Below are 14,939 nucleotides of genomic sequence, written 5' to 3' on the forward strand. Positions count from 1 at the left end.
TCAGTTCAGTTCAGTTGCTCAGTCATGTCCAACTCTTTGTGACCTCATGAACCGCAGTACGCCAGGCCTCCCTGTCCATCACCAACTCCCGGAGTCCATCCAAACCCATTTGCATCAAGTTGGTGATGCCATCCAACCATCTCATCCTCTGTCGTCCCCTTCTCCTCCTGCCCTCAATCTTTCCCAGCATCAGGGTCTTTTCAAATGAGTCAGCTCTTCACATCTGGTGGCCAAAGTATTGGAGTTTCAGCTTCAACATCAGTCCTTCCAATGAACACTCAGGACTGATTTCCTTTAGGATGGACTGGTTTGATCTCCTTGCAGTCCCAGGGACTCTCAAGAGTCTTCTCCAACACCACAGTTCAAAAGCATCAATTCTTTGGCACTCAGCTTTCTTTATAGCCCAACATCCATACATGACCACTGGAAAAACCATAGCCTTGACTAGATGGACGTTTGTTGCAGTCCCACTACTGGACATATACCCTGAGAGAACCATAATCAAAAAAGACACATGTACCCCAATGTTCACTGCAGGACTGTTCACGACAGGTGTGAACTTTTCAGGAAGTTAAAGGTGACTTGTTAAAGGAATAGATGGTGCCTGCCTTTGTTTTCTTTTTCTTACAGTTTAGCCCTTTGATGAGTGACTATTTTTCTGAAATGTAGCCTGTACTTCCATACATCCATAAACTTAATGTGATGAACAAGTGTATTTGTAGATAACCTGGGTTCACGAGCATGAACAAAGCCCTTGCAGTGACCCTGTGATCCTCTCAGGCCCTACCAGTGTCAACAAAACTGTACCAGACTTATGGTGTCTTTTACTTCTTTCTGTAGCACCTTTAGGCTGCCAGTATCCCTTTTCTGAGTAGGGATTCTGTCCCTTTCTAACTCAGAGCCTCTAATTTAATCTTGAAAACTAGATGAACAAACCTGTTAGAATTATGTGCAAAGAAAGAAGCCATAGTCTTGAATGAGGCCTAAGTATTTGCTTGTATGCAATAAGGGTGGCTCAGATGGTAAAGTGTCTGTCTATAATGTGAGAGACCTGGGTTCAATCCCTGGGTTGGGAAGATTCCCTGGAGAAGGAAATGGCAACCCACTCCAGTACTCTTGCCTTGAAAATCCCATGGACGGAGGAGCTTGGTGCAGGCTATTATCCATGGGGTCGCAAAGAGTCGGGCACGACCGAGTGACTTCACTTTCACTTTCACTTTCACTTTCAATAAGCTTATGGGCTTTCCCCTGGCTCAGTGGTAAAGAATCCTCCTGCGGTGCAGGAGACGTGGGTTTCATCCCTGGGTGAGGAAGATCCCCTGGAGAAGGAAATGGCAACCCACTCCAGTATTCCTGCCTGGGAAACCCCATGGACAGAGGAGCCTGGTGGGCTATATAGTTCATGGGGTCGTGAAGACTTGGAAATGACTGAGCACAAAACACACACTTACACATACAATCAGAGTATAAGATGCACGTAAAACAGTCAGGTCAACCCCTTCCTAGCCCTAGAGGCCACATGAAGTTAGCTTTGGGTCTGGGGCCTGGAGAGTTTGCTGGCCCTGAGACGGGTCACCAAAATCCAACTCCATTCCTTTGCAACACTTTGGGGGACTAAAGCTCTACCCTGCCCAATCCCAAAGGTTTGGAGCTTTCTAGAAAGTCTGTCCAACACCACCTCACTCTCCTGACAGAGATTCTGACTGGCTCAGACCTTCAGTGCTACAGCAATATGAAAGCCCAAGCCTCCTGCCTTGACATGATGGGTCTAGTACGTCTAAGAAGTCCTGAAATCATGGATCCGGCTACCCAAGGGGCTCCCTGGGGATCTAGGTGCAGGACAAGAGCAGAACCAAGAACGAGGGTGTGCCAATGCACACAGAGCCCCTCGCCAAGTAGAACCTTCACTCTTGTCACACCTCTTCCCAAGGGCTTTTTTTTTTTCTGCTTATGAGGCAGGAGACTTGAACACTTTTTACGAAGCAAATTTCTGTTCCAAAGACGGGCTCTGGACAGACAGAAAACTATCACCTCTAGCTGAGCTTGTTTTCCATGTGGGGTGGGGAGCACCTGAGAAGCCAGGTATGCTAGATGCTGTTGGGGCAGATGCTCTGTCCAAACCCTCGTCATAGTTACATACACCCATCTCCCATTTATGTGAGTGTGGCAGTCAGGGGCTTAAAGCCAGGACCTTCTCTGAAGCATCCTCTTTGACTTATAAGAGTGAGGCAGGAGAGAGATGGGCCCTAGGCTGAGCTGCTGGAGTTCCTCCCTGGTGGACAGATGCCCCAGAATAGCAGGAGGGAGAGAGGAGCTTGAGTCCTGCCCAGATAAGAGATAAAAGACCACATATTCCTCATTCTCAAGGTCTAGGAAATCTTCCCAACTACACATGTGCAGAAAGGCTGCTCAAAGGTGAAAAAGGGAGGGGGCACCACCCCATAGTAGCTGATGTCAACCCACCCATAGGCCTTTTCACTAGAATCCATCTTGGTTAAGAGAGTGGGTCAACCCGGGAGGGTCCTGAGATGTACTATATACAGACTTAGAACCAGGCAAAGCAAGACGACTGGCCAAAGGAAACCCAGAAGAACTGCTCCATAAAAGTGACTCAAACTACCATGAGGGCATGACTCTCAGTCTCTGAGCCTGTCTGTGTGTCTATCCACACGTACCCTTGTGCACAGGCTGTCTCTGCTCTCCACCCACCCCTATTTGTGTCCCTTGCTCCCTTCCAGGTCTTTCCTGTGAAAGCACTCCCCGGGCAATCTCGCACCTGGAAGACACCATGCTCACCTAATGTTTCCCCATTGGATCCTCCGTGCCTTCTGCAGTCAACTATAACTTCTCTAGGATTTGTCTCCAAGGGCTCCTGTTCGCCAAGCCTCCAACACAGTCTTGAGCGTGCTTCCCAAGCCCATCTACAAGACCCGCAACCAGAAACAGTAATTCTGTTATCAGGAACAAATTCAGGCCAAAGCCCTGACGTGACATCACTTCTCAGGGTAAAATCCACACATACCTCAAGAGCAGCATCACTGGTAGGAACTTCCTGGTCCTCTCTGTATGTTGTTGTTGTTTAGCCACTAAGTTGTGACCGACTCTTTGTGACCCCATGGACAGTAGCCCACCAGGCTCCTCTGTCCATGGGATTTCCCAGACAGGAATACAGGAGTGGGTTTCCATTTCTTTTTCTACCTCTCTATATATCTCTGATACAAATGTTGCATTGTTGTGTTTGTCTGGTTGTGGTCAGTAGGTGATGCTGGGAGCATGGTTAGGAAACGAGACGGATAAGGGAGACTGGGAATGCAAGAGGATGGATTTTAGGGAGGAAATAGAATTTGGTTTCTTAGACCTCTCTAAATTGAAAGGCATTGCCTTTGTCCCCAGGTGGTGGGGGTTCTCATGAGGGGAGAGTCCAGGAGCTAGGCAGTGAGGGGTCTGAATCCCACCCACCTCACCTCCCCTCCCCCACCCACCAGAGAGAGATTGGTTCTGCAGTCCCACCCTGTAGCCTGATCAGACAGATATAGCTTTTAGGGGGTTCATTCCCTTTTGTTCTTACCATTCCCCAATCTTCCCCACCTCCATGTCTTTGGCAATGTCTTGTTTAAACACCGTGGCAGGTTTCCAGGGAGAGGGGAGTGGGTGGCAGGGGGGAGTAGGTACAGGGACTGAAGGATGGCTCTGTATTTATACTTGGGTAGAGTGATGGAGGGGAGAAGGCAATGGCAACCCACTCCAGTATTCTTGCCTGGAGAATCCCAGGGACGGCGGAGCCTGGTGGGCTGCCATCTACGGGGTCACACAGAGTCGGACACGACTGAAGTGACTTAGCAGCAGCAGCAGCAGAGTGATGGAGGAGAGCTCTCTGGGGGTGATTAGATGGTGAATCTGGGGACAGGACCTGTGAGGTTCAGCCCACCCTCCCAGACTTGGGCAGTTTGCTATCCTAATGTAACAGGAAAGAGCATGCCTGGCTCCATGTTGGATCTGTTTCTTTTAAGCTTTGCTTTCTGTTGCTTTTGGTACTCTCATCACTAAAAGGATGCTGTCTATGGCTGTAAGCACACATAATGGCCTGCCTCAGGGAACCCTGCCCCTCTGCCTGATGTTAAACTAAAGTACCTTTGTTCATCTCCCAGGGAGACACGCTGACCCCTGAAGAAATTAATACATCTTCTCCTAGCTCCCCAGCACTGGCCAAGCCAGGAGATATTCTGTAAGACCCATGGCCTTTTTACTTTACTTCCTCATCTCTTCCCTCTCTCTGTTCTATAAGAGACTGGTGTCCAGACCCCATAAGATGGCACTCTAGAACTTTAGTCCTCCATCTTCTCGGATGCCTGGCTTTCTGAATAAAGTCACTATTCCTTGCCTCAACACCTGGTCTCCTGATCATTGGCCTGCTGTGCGGCGAGCAGACAGAGCTTGGATGGGTAGCACTAACTCACAGTGCCTTAACGGCACTCACAGGACTGACGACTCAACCCGCCAGGGTGAGCAGGAAGGGGAACTTCCATCAGGGAACTGGTGATGCTTCGCCTTCTGCTTTTCACCAGTTCCCTGATGTTCTCCCAGCTGTTCCTTGAGGGGGCTGGCCTGATGTTCCCTAGCACTTGTGGGAGAGAAAGGCTCATCCCTGGCCTCCTCCTTGGTGTGAGCAGTCCCTGAAGGCTAACTCCATAGTCAAGAGTGTGCCAAGGAACATGAGACAGGAAGTCCCCACTGAGCCATTAATACCTGAGAGCCTAGCAGCTCAAATGCTTCCAACAACCCCACCCGCCTCCACTGCAGGAGCCTTCTTGGTGCCTTCCTGAGTCAGAGTGAGTGCCCAGCTGCCACTGCACAAGCATAATCTCTCTTTGAATTCTCCATTTCATTTGGAATATTCAAGTGATTTTTGTTTTATTTTGGAGTGTGAATGACATGAGATGCGGTATTGTCTAGTTGCTAAGAACATGTGGTGTCTAAGCCTTTCTCTACATCAGTCTCCTAGTTTGTGAAGTGAAATAAACATGATACCCCATAGGCTGGTATGAAAGTAAAAGTCACTCAGTCTTTTACTCAGTCTTTGTGACCCCATGGACTATATAGTCCATGGAATTCTCTTGGCCAGAATACTGGAGTGGGTAGCCATTCCCTTCTTCAGGGGATCTTCCCAACCCAGGGATTAAACCTAGGTCTCCCACATTGCAGGTGGATTCTTTACCAGCTGAGCTACCAGGGAAGTCCAAGAATACTGGGGTGGGCACCCTATCCCTTCTCCAGCAGATCTTCCTGACCCAGGAATTGAACCCGGAGCTTCTGCATTGCAGGTGGATTCTTTACCAGTTGAGCTACCAGGGGCTGGTGTAAGGACAGAATTAATATCAGCGAAGTATCTGGAACAGAGTCTGGGATATTGTGTTTGGAATCATTATTCCTCGACCATACCTTGACAGGGGCATCCCAGGTGGCTCATTGGTAAAGAATCTGCCTACCATGCAGGAGACACGGGTTTGATCCTCGGTTCTGGAAGATTCCTTGGAGAAGAAAATGGCAACCCACTCCAGTATTCTTGCCTGGAGAATCCCCATGGACAGAGGAGCCTGGCAGGCTACAGTCCATGGGGTCGCAAAAAAGTCGGACCTGACTGAGCAATTGATCATGCAGGCATGTTATGCTCAGCTCAGGCTTTGAGTTTACAGCTTGACAGGAGAAGCACACACAGTCAATCCTCATTATTTGCAGATTCCGTATCTGCGAACTTGCCTACTTGCTAAAATGTATTTGCAGTCCCCCAAATCAAGATTTGCAGCACGTTCATGGTTCTCTCAGAGAAGGCAATGGCAACCCACTCCAGTAATCTTGCCTGGAAAATCCCATGGGTGGAGGAGCCTGATAGGCTGCAGTCCATGGGGTTGCTAAGAGTCGGACACAACTGAGCGACTTCACTTTCACTTTTCACTTTCATGCATTGGAGAAGGAAATGGCAACCCACTCCAGTATTCTTGCCTGGAGAATCCCAGGGACAGAGGAGCCTGGTGGGCTGCCGTTTATGGGGTCGCAAAGAGTCAGACACGACTGAAGCGACTTAGAGGCAGCACGGTTCTCTGATGAGGGGTGAAATTTTGAGTTGCCTGATACACATGTTCCTAGCTCAAGTTCATCCAGGCCCCATGTTCCACCTTGTTTCAGCTCTCATACTGTAAACAAGCATTCTCTGATGGCCTATTCAGTGCCACTTTTATTCTTTTTTTTTTTTTTTTTCCGTTGGTGATTCTGTTATTTAAAATGGCTCTCAAGAGCAGTGCTGATTTGCTGTTTCATGCCCCTAAGTAGAGGAACCCTGTGATGTGCCCTGTGGAGAAAACCCTTGTGTTAGAGATACCTGTGAGATAAATTTATTTGGGCACAAATTGTGGGTTCAGCGTTAATGAATGAATAATATATGTTAAGTAAGAAGTCTTTAGAGCTTCCCTGGTGGCTCCAGTGGTAAAGAATCCTCCTGCGGTGCAGGAGACGTGGGTTTCATCCCTGGGTGAGGAAGATCCCCTGGAGAAGGGAATGGCTACCCACTCCAGTATTCTTGCCTGGAGAATCCCATGGACAGAGGAGCCTGGTGGGCTACAGTCCATGGGGACACAGAAGAGTCGGACATGACTTAGGGATTAAACAACAAGAATAACAACAAATATGTCTTTAAGGGGAAACATACATAAATTAATGTTATGTATTGATCAATTGACAAGAATGTAGCTCAGAGGCTCAGTCGTGTCTGACTCTTGGTGGCCCCATGGACTGTTGTAGCCCACCAGGCTCCTCCATCCATGGAATTTCCCAGGCAAGAATACTGGAGTGGGTTGCCGTTTCCTTCTCCGGGGCTCTTCCTGCCCCAGAGATCGAACCCAGGTCTCCGCATTGCAAGTGGACGCGTTACCATCTAAGCCACCAGGTAGCTTTTTATTTTTTTATTTTTTTTGAATTTTGTGTATAACTTTAATAAGAGGGTTGGTATTTTTTATTATTTAAAAATCAGTTTTCCTTTCCTTTTTTTTCTTTCTGCATTTTTTTTAAATTTTATTTTATTTTTAAACTTTACATAACTGTATTAGTTTAGCTCAGAGGCTGGCAGGAATCGAATCCTGTGCTTTCCCCAGGAGCAGTGGTTTGGTATTCCCAAATTCATTTTAAAGTTCCTTTGACTTTATGAGAACAAAACTCACATGGCAAATAAGGAGAATCAATTGTACATGGCTGCATTCTTTCTGATTTAGCCCAGCCTCCCCTGCACTTAGTGACCAGTCTCTCCTCTGCCCCCTTCACACTGAATGTCTGCTGCTCACTTCCCGAAAGATTCCAGTCATTTTACCTGGAGTGGAGAGACAGAGACAGTCTTGGAGGTCCTCCTCTGGGCCAGAGGAAGTCCCACAGTAAGGAAGGGAAGATGAGGGAGGTAGACAGGCAGCACCAGCTCCTCTGGGTAAAGCTCTGCCACCACCTGTAAGGTACCAAACACAGAACAGGCAGAAGACAACCTTCAGGGCTGAACAGTGGAGCCTTTAGAGAAACGAGATGCGGGCTCCAGCCCTGACTTTGCAACTCACTGCCTACAAGTTATGTGTCCCTTGGGTCTCAGCATCCCCATCCATGAAATGGGAAGACTGCTACTAACACCATGGGGCCCTTGTGAAGACGAGCTGCACATGAAGAGCTTGGCATGTGGCTGGCACACACTAGGCACCCAAGGAAATGGGGACTGTGAAGACTTAGCCCCAGGCATAATGAGACTTTTCAAGCCATCCCGAGGCCCTTGGATTCATACCTCTGAGATTAGGTCAAGGCTAGGGACAAGCAGCCCACCTACTTCTCACCACCTCCAAGAGGAAATTCACCCCACTCCAGGTCCCTGACACCGCCACCCCAAATCGCAGGCCTGGGTACCCCAGGGTTTGGGCAGTTACGCAGCTCTGTTACCCAAGCTCGGCTCATAGCAAGAGGCACCAGGTCGCTGGTGGTCCCTGGTAGCCAAGGGTCCGAGTGAGGAGCGAGCTCACCGGAGTCCACTGGCCCAGGCCCGGAGTGCGCTCTGGGCGCCGCTGGAGGTGAAGGCGGGCAGGCCGGGAGGGGCCACTGGTCTCTGACTTTGGTCATGCCTGGCCGGGAGCGCCGGAGGCTCGCAGGCACGAGCCAGCGGTTCCGGGCAAACCTCCGTGTGGCCGCTGGGCCTGACTTAGCAGAGTCGGCGCCCGGGCCCGGGCGGGGCGGGCGGAGGCTTGGGGTGGTTGGGGGTGGGGGGTGGCGATGGCATCCCCGCTCCCGGCTCCGGCTGAGGCGGGGCGTCCCGGCTGGCTCGCAGCTCAGCGGCCGCCTTTCCCTGCGCGCCTGCCGGCGGCGGCGGTGGCGGCGTCGGCAGTCCCGGCTCTTGGCACCACGCCTGGCGGCCGGCCCAGGGCGAGGAGTGGCTTCCAGGAAGCGGGCGGAGGAGCGTTCCAGCGGAGTCTCGCCGTCGCCGCAGCCCCGCGCGCTCCGAGCCGCCCGGCTCCCGCCTCTCACACGCTCCCTTCGAGCCCGCGGCGTCCCCAGCACGGGCGGAGGGCGCGGGGTCGACACGAGGGCGGGCGGGCGCCCGGGCGCGCAGTGCACTTGCCGGGCGGTGCAGGTGGCGGCGCGCGCCCTCCGCTTCTGGGCCGGAGCCAGCGCCGCGCTCCGCACGCCCGGAGGGGGCGGTAGAGGCGGGGCGGCCCCCGTCCCAGCCCCATTTAACTTCTCGGCGGCGGCGGCGGCGACTGCGGCGCCGCGGGCTGGAGGCCGGCGTCGGGGAAGGTACGGGTCCCGGATCCCGCACGAGGTGTGGACCGGGCTGCTCCCGTCAGCCTCTCCCCAGCGCGCGCCGAGCCCGCGCCGCCCGGCTGCACGTCCCGGACGCTTCTGTGGCGCCAGGTGGGTGCTCGGAGCTTGTCGCCCGGGGGCGGGAAGGCTCTTCCACCGCGGGTGTGTTGGGGAGCAAGACGGCGCAGTGGGGTTGAGGGGCTCCGAGCGGCAGGGCACGACTCGGTTCCCGGGAACTTCAGGACCCGGGCGCTCGGCGAGGCTCGGAGACCTCTGGCCGGGCAGGCTCCGTGGGTTCCAGTGGTTTAGGGGAGAGACATTCGGGGACGCTTGAGCGTGAGGGAACTCCACCGACTTGGGGAATCTTCGCATTGGGGGCTTTCTTGGTAGAAAACGGGCTGACAGCAGCTAGTGGGCTCGGGCGTCGGAAGGTCCGGCCGCTTGGCAAGCGGGTTGCGAGCGTCTAGAGCGCCAAGGGCTGCGCGACGCGCCCGCCGCGGCCAGTGGGCGTGCGGGACGGGGACGCAGCGAGGGTGCGGGGACCTCCAGGCGGCGGATACTCGGAGGAGGAGTGCGCGCTGGGGACGGCTGGTGAGAGCGAGCGAGGCGGGCGCACAGTCCCAGGACCCCGCACTGGCCGCCTCCCTTCGGCCCAGAGTCGCCGCCTCAGGTCGGAAACAGCAGCACATTTGCGGATCGCATTAGGCCAGGCCCTTAATGCTTTCTCCAGATGGAGAGAAGCCACCGACCCGCCCCCGGACACCAGCTCGCCAAGGCGCCCGCGAGGCGAAGCGAGAGGTGAGGGTGACCTCGGCTTTTCGGCTTTTCCAGGCTCGACCCATCCTGATTTCCCTGCAAACCGTCAGGAGGACTCTGAGGAAAGCCCCCGCTGCCCTCCAGCCTCCCGATGGTTTGCCCTAACCTACTTTTAGGAGATTGTGCTCTTTGGCTTCTCCAAGGCTGTACCCTCTGAACCCCTCCTCACTCAGCTCTTTGGCTGCAGGGCGGGGGCTCCGAGGACGATGAACGGTGTCTTCTGGTGGGGAAAGCCTCGAACTAGCAGAAGACCTGCATACCAGTCCTAGAATGGTCACTGTCTTGCGGTGTGATCTTAGGCAGGTTCCTTCCCCTCTCTGGGTTGGCTTAGTAGGGCTTAGACTTATTTGTGCCTGAAGTAGCAGAAGCTGGCAGGTGCCCTAACCCTTGGCTCCACGCTGGCTTCCCTGAGTTGGATGCCAACAGCCACACCCTGCTGCTGACAAATGGGCTGGGAAGTGGTTGGTGCAGAGATGGCTTGGCTTTTGGAGGGCTGGAGGTATGGGCTGCACCGTGCAGGCGGGTCTAGCTGCCCTCCTGACTTTGATATGGACTCCTCCTAAAGAGAGCCCCAGACAGCCTGTACTCTACTGTAGGTACCTCCATCCAGGGCCAACACAAAGCTTTCCAAGACGGTATGTGGGGCTCAGGGTTACTCCCTCTGTTGATCTGGTAGTCATGAGTGTTGCCACTGCTGGGTCTGGAGCTGAATGGAAACCAAATCTTTTCTCCTCTTTAGGCTACAAGTGAGACACGCCCAGGAGACCAGACTCCATGGCTTCCTGGAAGAGCCTCTGGGGGCTGCTAATGTGGCTGGTCTTCATGCACTCTGCCCTCCTGCAGGTAATAAGATGGGGAAGAGGAATGGTGGGCTACTCAGTTTACTTAGGAGTATTATTCTAAATCACCTAAGATGTAGTATGACTGATGTTAATCGCATACCAAAGAGAATCTAGTTTTGTTTCTTACCTCCAGCAAATGGTATTTCTCATTGCCTTAGCTGTAAGAATAATTCAATCCCTTGCATCCTCTCTGAGTCCTAATACCACAGTGGATACTATATACAAGGGGTGACTTGGGGCTGCGATGGATCCTGTCTGTTTCAGTCTGGAATGGCTGTCTGCATGTGCCCTGGAGAGGCACATGGCTGCTGGAGGCCAGGGCATGATGAATAGGCAGAGCCCAGGTTCTGGCCTTAGTTCAGCCACTAAATAAGTATTCTGTGTGTACATCCATCAACACATACTGTTTTGTAGTTCTTTTTGCTCTTTCTTTCTCCCTGTCTTCCTTTTTTTCCCTTTCCCTCCCTCTTTCTTTCTTTATACACACAAATACTCTTTCTAATAACTGAGTCACCCAGAGTCACGGCACATAGCCTGAGCCCCCTGGCAGCACTGGTGGTCTCACCCTTTCAGCTTCCACTGGCACAACACTGCTTTTCTAAAATAAAGTCTGTAGTGAGCTGGCAGCGGGTCCCAGCCCCGGAAGGCCTCTGCTTACTCGGGCTGTGCATAGTCTCAGCTGTAGCATCTCTTGGTGCTGGTTACAAAGTGGAATACTTCTTGAGAGGCAAGGTCAGGAGTTGGGATGCTGCCTCTTCCTCTCCCGTGCAAAGCTGGACCAGGGTGGTGGAGACTGGTTTTCCTCATCCTCCCAAGTGTGCTTTAGAATGGCTGTCTTGCCTGCTCCACTGGCCACGAAGATGACAGTTCTAGCTGCGTTCAGCAGGGAAGTGTGAGGGTCCCGTGCTGCTGAGGTGGCTGGGGGAATCGCCAATGGGGGTGACTCCTGATCATGCAGGAGATTGGGGTCTGGGAAGGGTGAGCAGAGGGCTGCCATTGGGATCTACACCCAGAATCAACAGATTGAAAACTGGAATGGAATCCCTTAGGAAGGCCAGTCTCAGCTTCTTGGCACAGTTCTCAGCCGCCGCCTCCACAGGCAGCTTGGGGTCAGTGGTGACCACTTGGCTGGTGGGGCTGGGCGGCATGGCGAGCAGGTGGGTCCTGTAGAGGCCATCTGGGTTTTCGGATTGCTGGAGGGGAAGGGCACGAGGTGCTTGTTAGAGAAGGCCAGCGTCCAGTGAGGAGGCAGGTGCACCTGGTTGGCGGGGCAGCAGTGGCCCATGGCTCACAGCCCCCACATCCAGATGAGGATGCCAGCACCAGGCCAAGTGCAAAGCTGCCCACTGTACTACTGGTTGTGCCAGCAACCGGCCCGGCCCAGCTCCCGCGGGCTCCAGAAGATGGAGTGGAGGCCGCCAGTATGCCTGCTGTATGCAGCCTTTCTTTAGTCTCTTGTCTTTCCCACCAGTCTGGGAGGCACAGCTCTAGCACTGTATCATCATATACTTTCTGGGCAGACGCCAACAAAGGAAGGAAGCTTGCCTTGCCTGAGAGGTAATTGAGAATAGCTGAGACTGTGGCAAAGTTGATGGTACCTTCTCCATCTCTTAAGGGCAGCCTCTACTCAATTCCAGCCATCATTGCCAAATGAGAGTGCAAACTCAGGATTGCTGGATCATATTGTTGCTCAAGATAGCTGGTTATCCAGACCTCCTATGCGATCTCCCAGTTTTTAAAGGGTTGCAAGCCAGACAAACATATTTGTAGACTGGATTCAGCCAAGCAGTTTGTTGATTTAGGCGCTAACTCGTGTCCGACTCTTTGCGACCCCATGGACTGTAGCCCGTCAGGCTCCTCTGTTCATGGGATTTCTCAGGCAAGAATACTGGAGTGGGTTGTCATTCCCTTCTCCAGGGAATCATCCCAGCCCAGGCATCGAACCTGAGTCTCCTGCATTGCAGGCAGTCTGCTGCATTGCATGTGGATTGTATGTGGATTCTTTACTGACTGAGCCACCAGGGAAAATGCAGAGCAAGATTTCCTGGCTGTCCAGTGGTTGGGACTTCGCCTTCCAATGCAGGGGGTGTGGATCTGATCTCTGGTACGGGAGCTAGGATCCCACATGCCCTGTGACTGAAAGACCAAAACATAAAACAGAAGCAGTTTTGTAACAAATTCAATGATGACTTTAAAAATGGTCCACGTCAATAAAACCTTTAAAAAGTAATGAAGTGCAGAGCACATCTAAGTATTTTGTCCTGAGAGCTGCTGCGAACCCATACTGCACCCTGTGTGAATTAGAACATGCTGGTCCATTCAGTATCTAGTGTGAATTAGAACAAGGCAGCCCCTCCCTGATCATGTAACTTGTCATCACTGGCTTAGTGGCCTCTGTACTCTCAGGGTCTGGCAAAGGACCTGATACTTAATAAGGCTCTAACATCTCTTAGATAGGCTTGTGCACATAAATAAAGAGATACACCCTGAGAGAGATTAATCAGACCTCTCTGCCTCACATTTTACTCTTGGATTTAGTGTTTCTAAGGCCTCTGTCAGCTCCAGTGTCCCATGATTTCTGTGACTCATACAGAACTGGTTAGTGAGGTACAGCTTCTCCCCCATTATTCACTTTATTGATGCTACCCCATCCACATTTTAATAGATTGCTTTTATTAGAACAGATGTAAATCTTTTCAGGGTAATCTTAGGATTTCTGTGGTCAGCGAGGTGTAGGGTTGGGGCATGGTGGGTGGAGACTTTCTTTTCCATCTCATCAGATCTGAAACAGAGATTTGTTCCTGGTCAAATGGGGCTGAGGCTTCATGGCACAGGGTTTAGTTTTGTTTTCTTCGACCCTATAAAATTAAAATGAGCTTTGAGGCAGTCTGTTGACCTTTGGCCAAGGGCAGTGTCTTCCCAGCTTGAATCACTCACTGAACTCTTGGATTTTTCCATATCTGTGTGGCTTGGCAGTGTTGATTCCAAGTATGGGGCAGTGTGTGCACAGGAGGTTGTAAACGGAGATTTCAGGCTAGTTATCTTTATCATTTGCAGCATCGGCTGTTGGAATCCCAGCTACACCACTTCAAGGCCTGTTATACAAACATCTCTGCATCTCAGTGTCCACATTTGTAGAGAGGGGGTGCCTACCTCACAGACTTTTCTGGAGGAGTTAATCCATTGTGAACGGAAAAAAATCTGTCTGGCATGACTTCCCAGGTGGCTCAAAGGTAAAGAATCCGCCTGCCAATATAGGAGATGTGGGTCTGATCCCTGGGTCAGGAAGATCCCCTGGAGAAGGAGATGGCAACCCACTCCAGTATTCTTGCCTGGAGAATCCCATGGACAGAGAAGCCTGGTGGACTACAGTCCATGGGGTCACAGAGAGTCAGACATGACTGACTGAGTGACTAAACAACAACATGTAGTAAATGCCCTTGATATATTAACCTTATAAAACAAATGTTGTTGTCGTTCAGTCGCTGAGTCGTGTCTGACTCTGCGACTCCATGGAGTGCAGCATGCTAGGCTTCCCTGTCCTTCACTGTCTCCCAGAGTTTGCTCAAACTTGTGTCCATTGGGTTGGTGATGCCATCCATCCATCTCATCCTCTGTTGTCCCCTTCTCCTCCTGCCCTCAATCTTTCCCAGCATCAGGGTCTTTCCCGATGAGTTGGCTCTTCGCCTCAAGTGACCAAAGTATTGGAGCGTCAGCTTCAGCATTAGTCCTTCCAGTGGATATTCAGGGTTGATTTTCTTTAGGATCGACTGATTTGATGTCCTTCAAACAAGCAAAGTGCCTGTAATTTCTGTTGGGGAACTGGAGGGGGCACCCAAGAGGCATCAGCTGAGAAAGGAGAATGCTGCAGAGGCCTGGAGGTGGGACTTGACTTTCTCAGGGAAGGTTCCTGCAGCTGTGGGTGGTCCCATCACAGGGCCTGGGTGAATGTTACAGTGAAGGCTAGATCAGTTTCTGCTCCTGTCTGAGGGTTGGATACTTGGTTATCTCTTTAGTATCAGCCTGGATTTGTTTCAAAGCTGCCCCTCCTCTGAGGATTTGGTTGTTTGGGGGACCCTTGGAGTCTTCTTTTAAAAATAAAAAAAATTTTTTTGGGGGGGCCACACCACATGGCATGTAAGATCTTAGTTCCTTGACCAGGGATTGAACCCATGCCGCCTGCATTGGAAGCACAGAGTCTTAATTAATGACTGGACAGCCAGGGAAGTCCCCTTGGGGCTGTCTTTAGTCTCTCTCAGACGGTAAAAGCGTCTGCCTGCAATGCGGGAGACCTGGGTTCGATCCCTGGGTTGGGAAGATCCCCTGGAGGAGGAAATGGCAACCCACTCCAGTACTCTTGCATGGAAAATCCCATGGAGGGAGGAGCCTGGTAGGCTACAGTCCATGGGGTTGCAAAGAGTTGGCAGACACGACTGAGCGACTTCACTTTCACTTTTCCTTATA

At 51.9% G+C, this 14,939-nt stretch overlaps 1 protein-coding gene across 12 annotated transcripts in view; it reads left to right on the forward strand.

Annotated features, from left to right (window-relative positions):
• The first annotated feature begins 8,773 nt into the window (after positions 1-8,773).
• The window catches only part of ADAMTSL3 (ADAMTS like 3), a 379,251-nt gene continuing 373,085 nt past the window's right edge, over positions 8,774-14,939 (forward strand). For 10 of the 12 annotated variants that reach the window (XM_045163808.1, XM_045163813.1, XM_045163816.1 and 7 more), the window contains exons 1-2: positions 8,775-8,928; positions 10,373-10,476. In XM_045163808.1, coding sequence (XP_045019743.1) covers positions 10,408-10,476 — 69 coding nt within the window. In that variant the 5' untranslated portion in view covers positions 8,775-8,928; positions 10,373-10,407. Of the gene's footprint in view, positions 8,929-8,960; positions 9,616-10,372; positions 10,477-14,939 lie in introns of those variants that run through there. The other 2 variants (XM_045163811.1, XM_045163809.1) reach the window with 2 other exon arrangements.

Source organism: Bubalus bubalis, chromosome 20, assembly GCF_019923935.1.
Source record: "Bubalus bubalis isolate 160015118507 breed Murrah chromosome 20, NDDB_SH_1, whole genome shotgun sequence".
In the NCBI taxonomy this organism is placed as follows: domain Eukaryota; kingdom Metazoa; phylum Chordata; class Mammalia; order Artiodactyla; family Bovidae; genus Bubalus; species Bubalus bubalis.